Source organism: Hyla sarda, chromosome 4 (genome assembly GCF_029499605.1).
Source record: "Hyla sarda isolate aHylSar1 chromosome 4, aHylSar1.hap1, whole genome shotgun sequence".
Lineage (NCBI taxonomy): Eukaryota > Metazoa > Chordata > Amphibia > Anura > Hylidae > Hyla > Hyla sarda.
The window spans coordinates 300290081-300310137 of NC_079192.1; the positions used below are offsets into that span (position 1 = coordinate 300290081).

The 20057-nt window shown below is 44.5% G+C and overlaps 1 protein-coding gene across 1 annotated transcript in view; it reads right to left on the bottom strand.

Annotated features, from left to right (window-relative positions):
- Nucleotides 1-20057, bottom strand: part of SNCB (synuclein beta) — a 108988-nt gene that overhangs the window by 62187 nt on the left and 26744 nt on the right. Inside the window, exons 4-5 of the mRNA XM_056574719.1 lie at nucleotides 16441-16482; nucleotides 10164-10282 (exon numbers count right to left, since the gene is read on the bottom strand). Coding sequence (XP_056430694.1) covers nucleotides 10164-10282; nucleotides 16441-16482 — 161 coding nt within the window. The remainder of the gene's footprint in view (nucleotides 1-10163; nucleotides 10283-16440; nucleotides 16483-20057) is intronic.

Sequence of the window (20057 nt, forward strand, 5' to 3'; positions counted from 1 at the left end):
AGTTAGCGGGAATCAGACAGGGTCGTAACAGCAGAGAAAAGCCTGTATTTCTGTGTGTGCGCTGGCAGGAGCACCATTTTATGTATTACGTTTTAGTTAGCTTTCCTGTAAACTTATGTGAACTGTTAATACTGTTAACCTCATTCTCCGGCCATTATATTCTGTTTAATAAAGCCAGTTTCTGCTTCAGCCTCCTTGTGTGCTGTACCGTACTTGAATCCTGTACTGCGGTCTCCTACTCCTCTGACCACTACAAGTGGCGCTATGAGCAGGGTACGGTTACGGAGATGGAGGCGGCTGAAGGCAATGTGCATGATGCTAACATGAGTACCTCAGGCAATGGTGGAACTCCTGCAAGGGCCCTTCCTATGGGCACGCTGTTTAACTTGCTGCCAAAATGTGATGGCCAGAACATGTCTCTGTCAGACTGGGTGACAAGGTTACAGAGCGCTGCTAGAATTTACAATGTCAGCCCGGAGCTACAGATGGAAATTTCTTTGGCCGTCCTAGAGGGTGTGGCCCAAAAAAATGCTTTCCTACAACCAGAAGCCACGTGCAGTACTTTGAAAGAGATTGTGCGATTTCTGTAAGAAATATATGGTGAAACAGCTAGTGCGGGCCATCTCCAAGCAAAGTTCTTCTACCAGGTCCAGCAGGAAAATGAAGGGGTCTCACAATATGCGACGGCTCTACAGGAAGCATTCGCCGAGGTACAGAAAAAAAGAGGCAGATGGAGTAACCGGCATAGGATCCGCAGACCGGATATTGCGGACACAATTTATTCTGGGACTCTTCAGCTCTCCCCTGAGACAGGCCCTGCGGGGATGAGTTAGGGTGGACCCTACTCTGAACTTTCGACAAATATTGGCAGAGGCTGTGGCATGAAGTAAAGAAGAAAGTTATGCCTCCAGAGTGGTACGGACCCAGACCGCCACACCCTTCGGGGTTACGAGGAAAGAAGAGGTCCTAGTTAAATCGGTGCAAGACCTGCAGAGCTCCCTGAGTGATATGCACGAGAAGTTGACAAAAATGGAACGGCGGATGAAGTCGAGCTATCCCCCTGAGGCTGCCTATCTGGCTCAACAACAAACCTATCATGCTGCCCTGCTGGTTCTTACAGCAGAGTATCCTTACCCAAATTTACCTTCTCACCAAGTTCCTCAATATCCTGTAGCCAATCAAGTCCTAAAGGCACCTCCCACACGCAGGCAAAGAGAATACCGCCCAGAGACACAGTGCTGGCGGTGCGGAGAAAAAGGACACTTCGCCAGAGAATGTCAGAGTAATCTATCTAAGTGCCCAGAGACAGCGTTAAACTTTCAGCCCCCGCAGTAGTGGGGCGCACTGTGGGGGAGGTAGAGAGTCAAACCACCCGGCACAGCACTGAACACCTGGTTGCAGGGTGTCCCAGCGTACAAGCCGAATTTGAAGGCATTCCAGTCGACTGCTTAGTGGATACCGGGTCACAGGTAACGACCATGCCTGAGTCATACTTTAACCATTACTTTCAAGCACTGGCCAAGCCTGAACAAGAGACATTGATCCGGGTTACAGTGGCTAATCAGCAACAGATCACTGTCACAGGAGTTGTGTGGATACCTTCCTGTCCACATAGCTGTTCTGGTCCCCGAGATATTCAAAGAGGTTGTTCCGGTGATAATGGGCATGAATATTCTGCGAGAGTTGGACCAGATGATGTTCACTAAACGAGTACCAGGCTATTGGAAGCAAGACACTCCGCACAAACCCATGCAAAAAATCATTTCAACAGTTAATCCAATTCTGTGAGACACAGAAGAGTGTCCCAGTACATCAGTCTGTAGGAACTATCCGAGTGCCGGGAAGAGCTATCCTCACACTCACCCCTGGTCGGGAGACTATATTGACACTGCCCGTGGGAACCTTCCGCAACCTTGAAGGTATGGAGGTGATCATTGAGCCGGGGGGCCTAGGAGAGCTAGGCCAGGATGCCCTAGTAGCCCAGGAACTGGAAGTGGTCCAGAATGGACAAGTACCCATAAGAGCTGTGAATGTGGGACATCTGGAAGTCTCTTTGGTGCCAGGAGTGGAACTGTCTTGTGTGTACCTACATCGGGGAGAAGTGCTGAGCCGGGAGAAGTGACTCTATCTCATATAGGCAATGCTACTTGGACCTTGGCAGTTACTGCCAGAATCGAAGATGCGCCGACCCCAGAATGGAATGGGAGAACCATCTTGGAACAAATGGAGATAGATGTGAAGACTCTCAGTCCGGACAGTTTGCGAGCAGTTGAAACCATGCTATGAGAGAATCAGGTTGTGTTTGCTCGCCATGCAGATGACTTTGGCTGCACAGATGCCATCACAAATAAGATAAGATATCAACATATTCCGCCCAAGTTGTACCAAGAAGTGAAGACATTGTTGAAACAGATGATAGATTCAGGAGTGGTTCGGGGAAGCCAAAATCCTTGGGCAGCCCCAGTGGTGCTTGTTAAGGACAGCACTATTCAAGTTTGTGTTGATTACTGGTGGTTGAATGCGTGCACCACACGGGACTCGTACCCTCTGCCTCGCATCGAGGAGTCCCTGACAGCCCTAGGGCGGGCTAAATACTTCTCCACCCTGGATCTAGCAAGCGGGTACTGGTGGTACTGGTGGCCGAGCAGGACAGGGAAAAAACAGCATTCATACTTTCCATGGGCCTATTTGAATTCAACAGGATGCCATTCGGACTGTCTAATGCCCCGGGCACCTTCCAGCGGCTGATGGAGAAATGTCTGGGAGACCTAAATTTTGAAGCCACCCTGATATACTTGGACGATATCATTGTGTACTCTGCTACTTTTCAAGAACACCTGTACCGACTAGGACAGGTACTCGAGTGATTGCGATCCCATGGCCTGAAGATAAAGCCCAAGAGGTGTCATCTCTTCAAAGGAGATCAAGTACTTAGGCCATACGGTGTCCCAAGACGGGGTGCAGCCGTCCCAAGACAAGGTGGCTGCCATACGACAATGGCCAGAGCCCAGAACGCTGCGGGAGTTGAAGGCGTTCCTTGGACTGACCAGATACTACCGGCGATTCATTAAGGACTACGCAAAGATAACAGGCCCTCTGAATGAGCTGTTGAGATGAACAGCTGGGAGACCCAAGAGTCAAAATGTCCCCTGGGGACAGAAGCAGGAGAAGGCCTTCCAGGTCTTGAAAGAGGCCCTGACATCGGCCCCCATCTTGGCTTATGCCAGTTTCGACAAACCATTCCTCTTATCTACTGATGGCAGTCTCTACAAACTCGGGGCGGTTCTGTTGCAGGTACAAGATTGACATGAAAGAATTATCGCCTATGTTAGTTGGTCCTTGCGGGATACAGAGCATAACCCTCACAACTACAGTTCCTTCCGACTGGAACTCCTTGCCCTGGTGTGGGCAATGACACAGAAATTTGTTGGCTATCTGACAGGGGCTAAGATTTTTGTATGGACCAACAACAAACCCGGACCCATCTGGATACTGCCAAGCTGGAAGCCCTGGAGCAACGCTCCGCTACAGAGAACACTAATGTCAATGGTCTGTCAAGGTTTACTTTTGAAATTCCAGTAGGAGATCTTGATGAACAAAAAGAAGATGAAACTCCAGACTTCCACAGCTCCAGCAGTCGCGGCACAGACAAGTGGGGAGGCCCGTGCCCTACCCATGGCATTGGGGAGAACTACTGAGGAATGGGGCTGAATATAAGATGAAGATGTTGGACTGCGGCAGATGAAAGGCTGGGTGTTCCAGCAAAGAAAACCCAACTTGAAGAAAAGACAGACCTTGATGCCGAGATGAAGTGCATTCTACATCAATGGGACAGACTCAATGGGACAGACTGGAAGCTACTGTTTGGTAGAGCTGGCCAGACAATTGTTGAATTGAATTTAGAACAACCAGAGGACCTAATAGAACGATCGACCACCTCATGGGTGAAAGAACACCAACAGCGGCTCCAGACCATCCACCGGTTAGCAGGCCAGCAGTTACAAGAGAGAACTCATACAGACTTTCCTCCTATCCAGAAGGTTTAGCTGCAACCTGGAGACCGGGTATTGGTGCTGGAGAAATGTCCCAGAGGTAAGTTGAGCGAGTTTTGGGAGGTACAGCCATACAAAGTGATCAAGAGAGTGTACCCCATGGCCCGGTCTACGAAGTATGGGTTGAAAATGAGGAGTTTGCCTCAATGATTCTACACAGGAATATGCTACGGACATGTCGCTCTGAAGATTCCACACCTGCTCAGAGAACACCACCTCCTGTTCCTTCCTCTGAACTTGTTGTCCTTGATGGAAACAATATTTAAGACTGGTGGACCATTCCAGGTCTGCAGGCTGCAGGTGATGAAGCTCCTGCTACAGAACAATTACCAGCCCCCAGTGGGGAGAGTCAAGTCTTAACATACAGCCAAGATCTCCAGAGCTCTAGTTGGTCTACTGCAGGCGTTCCACCAAACAGGTACGATGCCGATCAGTTAATTTGGTCCACCTGTATGTATAGTGGACAATGTTATGCTGCTGTTAGAGGATGTATTAATCCTTTTTCTTCCACATTGACTATAAAGCAAGGCTGGGGATGGCCACTTTTAAGTGGGGAGGCATGTAGGGGTCAGCCCCTAGAATTACCAAACTACATTGCACTGTTTTCTAGTGATAATGTTCCACACAGACTGCCATGCTTCTTCCAGCCACAAGATGTCGCTGTTGTTTTAAGAGTCAGAGGAGGAGGAACAGGAAGTTCCAGGGGTTCTGTGGTGTGTGGCTCTCTATGGCTGTGCTGAGCTGAGGGAAGAGACTGTAAAGTGGCCCTGAGAGGGAATATAGATCGTGTAATCCAGAGACTGAGCAGAGGGACCATGCTGAAGGAGGCAGAGCTGATCTGTGATGCTCCAGACTGCACCTACAAACCAGAGAGAGAGGAAAGGATACCAGAACAACATAAGCAAGCTACAGATCCAAAAACCAGACTGCACCTGCTTCCACATACCAGACCAAGACAAGCAGCTCTACAGCTACATACAGAACTGTGAGTGTGCACCGGTGCTAAGCTGTGGTAGGGCATAGAGCAGGCTTCTTTTAGGCAGAGCGTTGTAGAAACATGTCCCAGTTAGCGGGAATCAGACAGGGTCATAAAAGCAGAGAGTAACCTGTATTTCTGTGTGTGCGCTGGCGGGAGCGCCATTTTATGTATCACATTTCAGTTAGCTTTCCTGTAAACTTTTGTGAACTATTAATACTGTTAACCTCATTCTCCGGCCATTATATTCTGTTGTTTAATAAAGCCGTTTTTTGCTTCAGCCTCCTTGTGTGCTGTACCGTACTTGAATCCTGTACTGCGGTCTCCTACTCCTCTGACCACTGCAACGTCACGAGCCTCCGGCCCTGAATCCGACACTCTAAACCCGGCCCTGAACCCGACACTAAATTAACACCGAGTGCAGCACGGAGATCGCGGGGGTCCCCAGCAGCAGGACCCCCTTGATCAGACATCTTATCCCCTATACTTTGGATAGGGGATAAGATGTCTAGGGGCGGAGTAGCTCTGTGATGTCATCATGTAGTTGTGGAAGAGGAATCCATTGACAACCTGTGAAGCTCTGGTGAGCTTTATGCCCAAAGGCTTAAGGTTGTACTGGAAAATAATGGTGGCCACACAAAATATTGACACTTTGGGTCCAATTTGGACATTTCCACTTAGGGGGTTACTCGCTTTTGTTGCCAAGGTTTAGACATTGATGGCTGTGTGTTTATTTATTATGAGGGGACACAACATTAAACACTGTTATACAGGCAGAGCACTCACTCTATAGAATAAAAAAATATTTACAAAAATGTAAGGGGTGCACTCATTTATGTGAGATACTGCCAAGGCTAACAAAGTCATAGGATGTATAAAAAAAGAGGGATAGAGGCTCGGAACAAGAACATAGTTTTGTCTCTCTATTAGTGACTAGTCAGACTTGGAGTATTATGTCCAATTCTGGGCACCTGCATATAAAAAGGAAATAAAAAAAACTGGGGAGGGTGCAGAGGAGGGCGACCAAGATAATGACAGTACCAAGACAATTTATCAAGCTTTAATTTAATTTGGAGAAAAGACGTCTTAGAGGCGATTTGATCACAATCTACGTCTAAAGGAAAGAAGGTTTCACCATGATCAAAGACAGAGATTCTTTACTGTAAGAGCAGTGAGACTATGGAACTCTCTGCCACATGATGTTGTGATGTCTGACTCAATAAACAAGTTCAAGGGGGGCCTGGATGATTTTGTAGAAAAATATAATATTGAAAGTTATGTATACTAGATTTATGCGATGATCCAGGGATCCAGGAAGAATAGGAGCAGCACATCCAAATACAAATGAATAGATGAGGTGGGTGCACGCAGGTATTGGATCTTGGCAAACAGATTCCAACTTGGTAGCTTGTGGATAGATCCTGCACACCAGTCGGCAAAAGGTCCCATGAAGTGAAGTTTATTTAATGGTGTAAAAGCAGGTACAAAATTTCGGTGACCTCATGCCACCATTTTCATGTTGATATACATGTATTTATACATATATAGTCCAACAAACAAGAAGTTCATGCAAAAATTGTGCCCTTATTCACCACATATCTCTAGCAGTTTGTTGCACTGTCTGGATAGACCGTGATCGTATTATATATATATATATATATATATATATATATATATTGTGCTTCAGCTCTTCAGATGACCTAAAATCTGATTATTCATTTTTATATCTTGGAATTGAAACAGCTATGGTAAATCATAGGAATACTTAGAATTATGTTTACATGTAATGTTCATGAAATTTACTGTTAAAGAGGAGGTGTCATTAGAAAATAACCTATATTTTAACCCCTTAAGGACCGGGCGTTTTTCGGTTTTTGCTCTTTCGTTTTTTCCTCCTTACCTTTTAAAAAATCATAACTCTTTAAATTTTGCACCTAAAAATCTGTATTATGGCTTATTTTTTGCGCCACCAATTCTACTTTGTAATGATATCAGTCATTTTACCCAAAAATCTACGGCAAAACGGGAAAAAAATCATTGTGCGACAAAATTGAAAAAATACAGCCATTTTGTAACTTTTGGGGGCTTCTGTTTCTACGTAGTAAATTTTTTGGTAAAAATGACACCTTATCTTTATTCTCTAGGTCCATATGGTTAAAATGATACCCTACTTGTATAGGTTTGATTTTGTATTACTTCAGACGCTATGAGGGTTCATTTTTTGCGCCGTGATCTGAAGTTTTTAGCGGTACCATTTTTGCATTGATCTGACTTTTTGATCGCTTTTTATTCATCTTTTCATGATATAAAAAGTGACCAAAAATATGCTATTTTGGACTTTGGAATTTTTTTGCACGTACGCCATTGACCGTGCGGTTTAATTAGCGGTATATTTTTTTAAATCGGACATTTCCGCACGCGGCGATACCACATATGTTTATTTTTGTTTTTATTTACACAGTTTTTTTTTTATTATTGGAAATGCCGGGTGATTCAAACTTTTATTAGGGGAAGGGATAATTCAAAGGGTTAATGATGTTTTTACACTTTTCTTTTGCAATATTATAGCCTCCATAGGGGGCTATAACATTGCATTTACTGATCTTTAACAGTGTTCAATGCATCTCCATAGGGATGCAATGATCAGTGTTTTCGGCGATTGATTGCTCAAGCCTGGATCTCAGGTTTGAAGCATTCAATCGGCGATCTGACTGCAGGAAGGAAGGTAAGAGACCTTCCTCCTGTAGTACAGCTGTTCGGGATGCCGCGATTTCACCGCGGCGATCCCAAATAGCTTCCTGAGCTAACCGGCACTTTTTACTTTCACTTTTAGCCACGTGGCTCAGCTTTGAGCGCTAAAGGGTTAATAGCGCGCGGCACCGCGATCAGTGCCGCGCGCTATTAGCGGCGGGTCCCAGCTTCACTATGACGCCAGGCCCGCCGCGGTATGATGCGGGGTCACCGTGGGACCCCGCGTTATATCATGGGAGCGGAAACAAGGACGTACTCATACGTCCTTGGTCCTTAACAAGTTTTTACCTTAAAGGGGTACTCTGGTGAAAACGTTTTTTCTTTTAAATCAACTGGTGGCAGAAAGTTAAACATATTTGTAAATTACTTCTATTAAAAAATCTTAATCCTTCCAGTACTTATTAGCTGCTGAATGCTACAGAGGAAATTCCTTTCTTTTTGGAACACTGATGACATCACGAACACAGTGCTCTCTGATGACATCTCTGTCCATTTTAGCAACCATACATAGCAGATGTATGCATAGCAGATGTATGCTAAGGGCAGCATGGTGGCTCAGTGGTTAGCACTGCTGCCTTGCAGTGCTGGGGACTTGGGTTCAAATCCCACTTAGGACAACAATAAATAAAGCGTTATTATAATAACGTCAGCAGAGAGAACTGTGGTCGTGATGTCATAAGAGAGCATTCCAAAAAGAAAAGAATTTCCTCTGTAGTATTCAGCAGCTAATAAGTACAGGAAGGATTAAGATTTTTTAATAGAAGTAATTTACAACTATGTTTAACTTTCTGCCACCAGTTGATTTAAAAGAAAAAAGGTTTTCACCGGAGTACCCCTTTAAATACAGTATATTATTTAAGATTTTTCTTATTATTTTCCTTTCACTAACTATACTGTAATATAATCCTAACATCATGCCGTTTTTATTTTGGCCACTAGGCCTAAGACTAAGTATACAGCAGCCTCTTCCATATCATAAATGACTTCCTCTTTAGTCTGTGAGGATAAGGAAGAGGCTTTTGAGCCAAAGCCAGAAGTGGATCCAACAGGAAGGAGAAGTACAAGTCCTTCCTTTATAGTTTCCATTACTTCTGAATACACTTCATTTCTAAAAAAAAAAAAAAAAAAAAAACAAGAAAAAAACCTGTGTAGAAACCTAGCCTTACGGTGATAACTGACACCAATAGACAGAGAAGACAGGATCTTCACAATGAAACTCACAGCCCCTGTAAAATTACCTCTCTTCACATAGAGGGAAGGTTCCAGAGCATGCCAAGACATGCTTCCTATTAATGTGAATGGGACAGCTACTGTCTTCTGTTGCCTATGGCCATGGGGCTTGCTGTAAGGCACATCCCTGAATGCTGTTATAAACAGCTCAAGAAAGATAGAAACCCCCATAAGAATGTACAAAAAATAAATAAATAAATAAAAGTACAAATACAAAAACGTAAACATGTTTCAGTAGCTGGCTCTAATCAACAACAAAAAAAAAGGCAATAGTTACCCTATAAATAAATACCCTTTAGTTTAAAGGGGTACTCTGTCCCTAGACATGTTATCCCCTATCCAAAGGACAGGGGATAACGTGTCTGATTGTGGGGGGTCTGGACGATAGGACCCCCTGCAATATCCGGGCTGGTGCTGCGGCATTAAGGACACGGACTCCCCTGCCATTAGACATTTTATCCCCTATCCTTTGAAATGGGGATAATGTGTCTAGGGGAAGAGTACCCCTTTAAAGTGGTCAATTACAATTAAAGCAAATATTCCCTGTGTGAAATATGCCAGTGAAGGATAGTCTAGCTGACTGATGGTCGACTCTCATCATCTGCAAAGAAGACATCTTTGTTTGAAAATCAGTCAGGAAATATCTTTTTATTTATGAATGATCTTTTAGGAAAGGACATTCCCAGAAAGATTGTCTGTCTGTCCTGCACTGGGTATCATTGATCATGTAAGGCCAGTTTAAACAACTGTAGTGGCCAATATGGACTAAAATGTGTATGTCTGCATCTGTAAATGGATCATTTATCAGTCGATTGTTTATTCAGTGCTTGTTCTAACATCAACCTACTTCTGTCTTGTGTACATGGCCTTTAGCCACTTCTGTAATGCACTAGATTCTGTAATTCCTTGTTTGTCCGATTACATGCTACTTCTCTTGAAAAATGTAATGTCATATGCTTAGACGCTTATATGCTTGACATCGCAATTAATTCAAAATTCTAGCCACATGATGCACCAAAAACTCAAATTGTGTGCATTATCAATTCATGTAAAAGTACCTTTATACCAATATAAATGACATGTGGTAATAACTGGTCACCCACATGAGTCACACAGAACTGAAATAGTTCTTAATAAAGTTAGCAATATTTCACCTTTATATCTGTGGGAAAATCATCCTTCTTCACTAGACCAGTGGCTGCAGCAATGTTCCCCGCTCCGGAAATGACAGCCCCGCCCAGTTGAGATGCCTGCTCTTTGGTCTTCTCGGCCACTGTTTGGAATAAGGAATATAGGTGAACATAAGGTTGAAGTGCCAAAAAAGAAAATGGTCTAACAGAGAAAAACAAAGAAACCTGAGTTGTGTGCCAGGGCAGCACTTCTTAACACATTCTTAGGTTTCCTATGACTTTGGCTGTGTCTAAAGCTGTGCAAAGACTAAGGCTAGGGTTACATGGCCAATTTGGATGTGATACAAACTGCACAGGTAAAGACTGCAATACTGTATATCTGTATTACAGACCACCTCCAAACACATCCCAGATGGATTTCTTGTAGCAGTCATAACTTATGTGTTAAGTTAGACAAGCTGTATATGTGTGTAGAGACAAAGTCTGAAGGTTGTATTTTTAAATGTTCTCCTCCTGTATCTGGTCAGAGCACTTAATAGCTGCAGCTAGTTGCTGGACACCCTTGTATAGCTCCTCCTCCTCTGGTTCCGGCTTTTCTCCATAGCCCAGCTCTATGGATTGCAGAATACATCAACATCCAAATGCCAAGTCAACTGCCAGAAGTTGATGTGATTCTCAGTGGTTTATGTGCTTATGCCTTCTATACATATGTTCGGCATCTTTTCCCTTTGGCGCTGTAGAAAATGTGCCGGTGGTAAACTGATGCTAGAACTAATGCTATTCATTTGAATGGGACAGTTCACATTTATTTGGTGACTCAGTTTGTATGTTGGACACGCCGAAACGAGCACTGGACAGGGGAGCACATCTTGCTGCATTCCCCCGTCCGGCGTTCAGAAACAATGGACATCCGATAATACACAAATGATGCATGTTGTCATTAATTGTGTCATCAGATGCATTAAGATTAAGGCTGAGTTTTATGTATGCCAGATGCTGGACATATGTATTCCTAGGTTCCTGGGAGTCATCATTATCTCCAGAGTTGATCCAGATCCTGACCTCAGTCTTGATCCTGACCTCCTCCCTGCCTTGTTCCTCAAAATGGTTTCCTGGAACTTATATTTCTACTTCTGTACTCCTTAATGCATTTTCATTTTATCCTCTGGCTTATCCGTTCTTTCTAACATCTAGTGAGGACCCTTGGCCCTTTTCCTGATCATGCTACTACCCAGCGCTACTGCTACTAAGTCATTTCTGAGTTTCAGATTGCGGGGGGTCCGACCGCGATCTCCTGTATGAGGCCCCGACAGCCCGCGGGAAGCGGTGGTAAACACACGCTATCTGGCCAGTAAGCCAGGGCCCCTTACAGAAGATCGCGGGGGGCCTCAGCGGTTGGACCCCCCGCAATCTGAAACTTATTCTCTATCATTAGGATAGGGGATACGTTTTTCATCACTGGACTACTCCTTTAAAGGGGTACTCAGGGGGAAAACAATTACTTTTTTTCTGTAGATCAACTGGTGCCAGAAAGTTAAACAGATTTGTAAATTACTTATCTAAAAAATCTTAATCCTTCTAGTACTTATCAGCTCCTGTACACTACAGAGGAAGTTGAGTTGTTCTTTCCTGTCTGAACACAGTGCTCTCTGCTGACAACTTTGTCCATGTCAGGAACTGTCCAGAGCAGGAGAGGTTTGCCATGGGGATTTGCTCCTGCTCTGGACAGTTCCTGACATGGACAGAGGTGTTAGCAGAGAGCACTGTGGTCAGACAGAAAAGAAATTCAAAAAGAAAAGAAATTCCTGTGGAGCATACAGCACCTGATAAGTACTGGAAGGATTATGATTTTTAAATAGAAGTAATTTACAAATCTGTTTAACTTTCAGGCACCAGTTGATTTAAAAACATTGTTTTCCACCGGAGTACCCCTTTGAACAGTTAACTTGTGGCAAAAGTATATATTGCCTTTAATACATTTCTAGGACATGGTATATATACAGTAGCTCACAAAAAAAAAAAAAAAAAAAAAAACAGAACTTAAAACATAAAAAGGAACATAGCAGGGTTCATGAAAGTGACAACAATATTTGTAGATCACTTGCTGGTATTCTTATGTCCTTTGATGACACGTTCAGCTTATACAATGCACTTTGTAAAGTGTGCAATTTAATTAAAAGCACACAAGCATGCATAGATTCAATATGTTTCCTAAGAATTAATTATTCAATGTAACCTGGTCAAATACCAGTCAGCTTTAGTGCCATCAGTACAGAAGACCATTCAGAACTGAATTTTGTTTCTGAAAGTGACTCTGTAGCAGCCTTGCCTGCACTCTCTTATGCCATTTATAAACTTTGAGGTGACACTCTGAGTTAGGGTGGGTTCACACTACGTTTTCTCCCATACGGGAGCGCATACGGCAGGGGGAGCTAAAACCTCGCGCTCCCGTATGCCTTCGTATGCGCTCCCGTATGTCATTCATTTCAATGAGCCGGCCGGAGTGAAACGTTCGGTCCGGTCGGCTCATTTTTGCGCCGTATGCGCTTTTACAACCGGACCTAAAACCGTGGTTGACCACAGTTTTAGGTCTGGTTGTAAAAGCGCATACGGCGCAAAAATGAGCCGACCGGACCGAACGTTTCACTCCGGCCGGCTCATTGAAATTAATGACATACGGGAGCGCATACGAAGGCATACGGGAGCGTGAGGTTTTAGCTCCCCCCTGCCGTATGCGCTCCCGTATGGGAGAAAACGTAGTGTGAACCAAGCCTTACAAAAGAAACATTTGGATTGAAGCAAACTAAATAATGATTGAAGCAAACTAAATAATGTAAAGAAGCCTGAAGCGTTCCTAAATATGTAATATGTTGCAGGGTGACAAAACTCTGCTCTACTCTGGAGTCAAACTTCCTTACTAAGTATTGGTTAAAGGGGTACTCAGTCCCTAGACTTCTTATCCCCTATCTAAAGGATCCCGCCGCTGGGGACCCCCGCGATCTCCCTGCTGCACCCGGTGTTTGTTTACAGATTCGGGTGCAGTGCCGGAGGCTCGTAACATCACGGCCCGCCCTGCTCGTGACATCACGGCCACGCCTCCTCAATGCAAGTATATGGGAGGGGGAGTGTCCCCATAGACTTGCATTGAGGGGGTGTGGCCGTGACATCATGAGTGGGCGTGATATCACAAGCCTTTGCCCCACATCGCCAGTAATCCAGCATGAGCGAAGTTTTCTCCGTGCACCAGATATCTGGGGTGCCGCAGCCGAGATCGCGGGGGTCCCCAGCAGGGATAAGATGTCTGGGGGTGGAGTACCCCTTTAAGTGTAGGAGTTAGAGGTACTGTAGTTTCACTGTCCCAGCTTGACAGATGGGAGTATCTGTTATTGCAACACCAATCTGATCTTACAATATATGCAGTCCCTCCAACTCCACAGATTTACTCAGCACATAAAAACTCCTGTTTCTAACTCCACTCAGTCAGCAACCCACTACTGATCCAATAAACCACACTATGCATGCTGTTTACTGAGAAATTTATTTTATTTAGTGCTTCATGCTAAATATTGTGGGTGTTATGTGTGCTGAACTTCAAATAACCTGAGTAAGATGGTCCAAATGTTCATCAGCAAATTATGCTGTGTAAGAGACCAGCATCTCGAATAATATCGTATATACTCGAGTATAAGCCGACTTTTTCAGCACCATTTTTCATGCCGAAAACGTCCCCCCCGGGCATATACTCGAGTGATGGGGGAGAAAAAAATATATAAAAATCGCAGGTATACCGGTCGGGGTGGCGAGGCGATGGGCCGGGCCATCCATCGTCGCCCATCTATGCTGCAGGGACCGTCTGACTTCCAGTGGGGAGGGTGACCCGACCCGTCCATCTTGACCAGGAGGCCCTCTTCTTCGCTCCGGGCCGGCCCTGGACTAGTGACGCTGCATTGACGCCGCAGTACAGGGACGTCCGTGCACAGCAGACGTCCGTGACGTCAGGGGCGTCAATGCAGCGTCACTAGTCCGGGCCAGCCCGCAGAGGAGAAGAGGGCCTCCTGGTCAAGATGGATGGCCCGGACCGGCTCACCCTCCGCACTAGAAGTCGGACGGTCCCTGCAGCGATGTTGGATGGCCGCTAGGGAAGGACTGACAGAGCTGCAACTGGGGAGATGAGTAGAGAACAAGAGAGGGGGGGTCTGGATGATGACAAGGGGGTATGCGGGGGGGATCTGGATAATCATATGGGGGGCAAGGGGGATCTGTATGATGGGGGGATGAGGGGGGTCTGGATGATGACAGGGGGGTATGAGGGGGATCTGGATAATGATATCGGGGGCAAGGGGGATCTGGATGATGAGGGGATGAGGGGGGTCTGGATGATGACAGGGGGGCATGAGGGGGATCTGGATAATGATATGGGGGCAAGGGGGATCTGGATGATGGGGGGATGAGGGGGGTCTGGATGATGACAGAGGAGGGCGGGATGATGACTAGGGGGGATGATGTATTTCCCACCCTAGGCTTATACTCGAGTCAATAGGTTTTCCTTGGTTTTTGGGTGAAATTAGGGGCCTCAGCTTATATTCGGCACGGCTAATACTCAAGTATATACGGTAAGTATATATTAGTATGAAGTATAATATTCCAAAAGTGTACAACTTATCGAGGAAGATCATGTGGCTACTATAGGGGCCCTGGATACAGGGACCCCAGCCCAAGTTGGCTGTAGCTTTAATTTTAATAGGTGGTGAGCCTTGTAGAGATTCCCTTTACAATAAAGGATGCGTGGAATTAATCCATGGGTCATAGAAAGGAGATTAGGTAAAAATTTACCAAGACCCCTAGTCTCAGATGGTTGGGGTTTTTGCAGTGTTATCTTACACCATACGGGGTTACATTTTAGTTACTGTTATTAGGTCCCCTTAATGTTTTCCATTTCTTTTCTTTGATTGAAAAGAAATGGAAAATATTTTCTTTTAAATCAACTGGTGCCAGGAAGTTAAACAGATTTGTAAATTACTTCTATTTAAAAATCTTAATTCTTCCAGTACTTATCAGCTGCTGTATGCTCCAGAGGAAGTTCTTTTCTTTTTTAATTTCCTTTCTGTCTGACCACAGTGCTCTCTGCTGACACCTCAGTCCATGTCAGGAACTGTCCAGAGCAGGAGAGGTTTGCTATGGGGATTTTTTCCTACTCTGGACAGTTCCTAAAATGGACAGAGGTGTCAAGCAGAAAGGAAATTAAAAAAGAAAAGAATTCCTACAGAGCATACAGCAGCTGATATGTACTGGAAGGATTAAGATTTTTAAATAGAAGTAATTTACAAATCTGTTTAACTTTCTGTCACCAGTTGATTTAAAAAAAATGTTTTTCAGCGGAGTACCCCTTTAACGCAATATTTGTACATGGTAATGTCAAGACACCCTGTTAAGCCTCTTTTTACACAGATGTTGCCATCTTGTAGAAGGAGATTGGCAACAGCATTTTTTTGCTAATGCAACTTTTTTCCCCAAATCCAGGCGAATCATTGCATTTATGAATAAATCCTTATAAAGGATTTCAGGTTTGTGAGTGCTATCGCCATCTACTGTATTCATATCTGCTTGTGGGGGTGAGACGGACCAAGCCCTAGGCGATGAACAACTAGGATTCCCACAGTAATGCTGATTCTACATGTTGTTCCTATACCTATGATGATTACTTTTGAACCGTATAATGTTTGATGGAATAGCGCAGAAGCCTGTATTATTTCATACAGCAAAAAAAAAATCCTGAGGTAAAACCAAATTGAGGCCAAAATGACGCTGCTAGTACAATTAGTCACTGGTAAAGTAGAGTGAAAAGAGCTTAAAACACCAATGTCAGACAACTGGACTGATATATGTAACTTATGCTGAGCCTCCTGGGTTCTAGAATTGCTTGTACATATCTTTTCCTAACAAAATTCTAAGTTGTCATGTATTTATGTAAAATATTATGCAGTGAAACTGCAGAGTTCCGTATGTTCAAACCCACACATGAACTCACAAGCTGTTTGTCTGTCGTATCATATCAGGAATCCATGCCCATCCCATGTTTTTACTTTGCAATGTAGATGGAGCCATGCAGAAGATGAGCAGTAGCTACTTGTATTAATTGCATTATCTCAGCCTGGGTGATCTCAGTCACCCGTTAGCTTTTGATCCTATTATGACCAGAGCTGGCTCTGGCTGCCTGACCGCCTGAGGTGCTGTGTCACATAGATTAGCAGTCTTTGTAGCAGCACTAAGAATAGAGCTTTCAAACCATGGTGACACTGACCTGAAGTCACTCCTTGTACTACTCCATCTCTGGTTTTGCTTCCTAAAAGAGAAGAAGAAAAGATGGATTGTTACAAAATGTTCATTTACATAGAAATATTATACAAAGGCTCAAAAAAAACCTCAAATTCATTTTAACATCAGAACAAGGAAAGCATTTTTAGCCATTTTCACACTGAGGAATGCATGATGAATCTCCGCTCGCGGAATTCATCGAGCGGAGATTCAGCCTGGCAGCCAGCAGTGGCAAATGGACTGCGCGGCACTGCGCTGTCACCATTGACGTCTATGCAGTGGCCGCAGAATTCCGCTCAAAGAATTAACATGTTCTTTCTTTGAGCGGAACAATTTCAATTCCGCCGCTGAAATTCCTCAGTGTGAACGGGTCTCGCGAAAGACCAATTCACACTGATGGTAATGTTCACTGAGCGGAATTCTGGCCGTTGTTAATGGCCGGGCCCGACCTGCTTTGACGTGGGGCCACGCCGTGGCCCCACATTATAGAACGGGAGCGGTCTCAGGGTATACAGGTACACCCTGGGTCTTAAGTGGTTAAAGCTTAGAGTACTTTGGTGCAGGAACACTTATCCCCTATCTAAAGGAAGGGGAATAAGTATCTGATTGCTGGGGGTCTGACCGCTGGGACCCGCCCATGATCTCCTGCATGGCACCCCAACAGTCCCCAGGAATGGGGCATATTAACCCCCGCACAAAGCAGCTGCCAACATGCCACCTCCATGTATCTCTATGGGAGAGCCAGAGATACAGCATTTGGGTATCTCTGGCTCTCCCATAGAGATACATGGAGGTGGTGTGTTGGCCTTCGCTTTTTTGCGGGGTTCAACATGCTCTCTTCATGGGGAGAGCTGGGGGCTGTGCAGGAGATCGCGGGGGGGGGGGGGGGGGTCACAGCAGTCAGACCTCCAGTGATCAGACACTTATCCCCAATCCTTTGGGTGCATTTAAACATCATGTGAATGCACCCTAACATCGGGAAGCATGCCGACACAGTGCAGTATAGTGATATATAAGGCATATAGGGGAGATTTATTAAAACCTGTCCAGAGGAAAAGTTGTCCAGTTGCCCAAAGCAACTAGATTGCTGCTTTCATTTTTCAGAGGCCTTTTCAAAAATGAAAGAAGCGATCTGATTGGTTGTTATGGGCAACTCAGCAACTTTTCCTCTGGACAGGTTTTGATAAATCTCCCCCATAGTGTGTAATGTTCTATAAGGATAAAATGGTTGGTAATTAAGGGATTAAAAGCAAGTTATAAATAAAAACACTAAGCATAGCATATAAACTGGGCCATACAAATGTTGAGAGGTGACTTTATTAAAGGTGTATAGGACTGAGGACATCTGTCCTCTGATTGCATCAGTCTTAGGGCAAGTCTCAGGCTACAAGATTTAAAGGCATCCTGCCATCGGAGATTGTGACAGATGTCATTTAATGTAAAGGGGACTTGGCCTGCCACCACCAGTCACATTTAAAAGCTTTCATGCCAGAAAGCTGGTGTAAATTGTGTCTGGAATCTCCTAATGGTGTAAATTCAGTCTGTGGTGCATTAAGAGGCGTGTATTTCTTTATAAATTTCGAGCAATCTACTTAAGAATAGATTAGCTAAAGACCAATGTGTAAAATGCTGTTCTTTCGTAAATCTGCCCCTACATGTTCGTACATTTAGACTTACATCCCCATAGAATAATCACATGATACAGGGAATGTCTTCAGCTGTGAATACATGAGGAGGTAGAGTAAGGTACTAAATATAATTTCCTTTTTCACACAACCCCATAGGAGATGAGGAGATGTTAAACTGGGTTATGATTTTGTTTAGGTACTCAGGAGCCGGTTCCTTTTTTCCTGGTAAAGCACATTAGGGTAATTCTGCAAGACAACATTAAGATGAGTGGATGTAGTTTAGATCTATGAAAGTGCAATAAATTCTTAATGTTTTCAACCACAGCATAAACACTTTATAATGAAACTGTGTTAAAAATAACATGACCCTTGGGTTCATGGGCAGCCAAGCAGACCAAACTATTTCATTAAGGGTATATTATATATGAATATATATTTAGGAATCTGCAAAAACATCTACCAATTCTTATTTCACACACAGCAAATTTTTGGGGGAAAAATTTTCAATATTTATTTCATACACTTTAAATCCTCAACCTCCCAACCTTCACAGAGGATGGGTCCACGGTCAGGGGACTACTTACAGACCGGAGGGAGACACCTTTCAAAATGTATATCCTCACAATGGCTGCAGGCAGGAATGTCTCCCGGGGATGGTGAGGAAGAAGATTTTGCCATATATAGCGTGTTGCCATGCATTATGTATGGTAAAATCTGATGACAGGTTCCCTTTAAGGCTAAGTTTCTACTTTGTTTTTTTTTGGGGGGGGGGAAACGCCAAGGAAAACGCTAATTCTGCCGCATGGCGTTTATTCGGCCAAAAAACGCTGTGGCCAGATGTTAGCTGTAAATCAATGAGAAATCGCTAAATTCTTTTTCCACTTGGCGTTTTTTAGTTAGATTTTTTGTAATCCTTTTGGCGTTTTTTCATTCTTTTTTAGCTCCTTGGCAGTTTTGCAAAGTTGCAGCATGTTGAGCCAATGGCGTTTTTTCCCCTCAAATCATAGTGTTTTTCTCACATAGAAGTCTATGGGAGTGAAAAAACACCAAGAAGAACTACATTTGGGTTTTAACTTTGGCATTTTTGCAGGCGGTTTTTATTCTTTTTTGGACTTTAGTGATCCAAAAAAGTGATGGAGATACCTTTTTAATAAAATTTTGTAGGGAATCATTAAAACATAAAAAGAAAAAAGATACAGTAGTGAATGAAAACATTGTATCTAACGAAATTAATCTTTTTTTTTATAACAAAATAAAAAAAAATTTTAAAACAGAGATCAATTTATGTGGACGGGTAGGGCACTAAAAATGTAGCTGACAATAATAAAAATGTAGTCTGTGTGTGTGTCACGATGCCGGCTGGCAGGAGGTGGATCCTCTGTGCCAGAGAGGGATTGGCGTGGACCGTGCTAGTGGACCGGTTCTAAGTCACTACTGGTTTTCACCAGAGCCCGCCGCAAAGCGGGATGGTCTTGCTGCGGCGGTAGTGACCAGGTCGTATCCACTAGCAACGGCTCACCTCTCTGACTGCTGATGATAGGCGAGGTACAAGGGAGTAGACAGAAGCAAGGTCGGACGTAGCAGAAGGTCGGGGGCAGGCGGCAAGGTTCGTAGTCAGGGTGGATAGCAGAAGTTCTGGTACACAGGCTTTAGACACACAAAACGCTTTCACTAGGCACAAGGGCAACAAGATCCGGCAAGGGAGTGCATGGGAGGAGGTCAGATATAGTCAGAGACCAGGTGGAAGCCAATTAAGCTAATTGGGCCAGGCACCAATCATTGGTGCACTGGCCCTTTAAGTCTCAGGGAGCTGGCGCGCGCGCGCCCTAGAGAGCGGAGCCGCGCGCGCCAGCACATGACAGCAGGGGACGGGAACGGGTAAGTGACCTGGGATGCGATTCGCGAGCGGGCGCGTCCCGCTGTGCGAATCGCATCCCCAACGGCCATGACAGTGCAGCGCTCCCGGTCAGCGGGA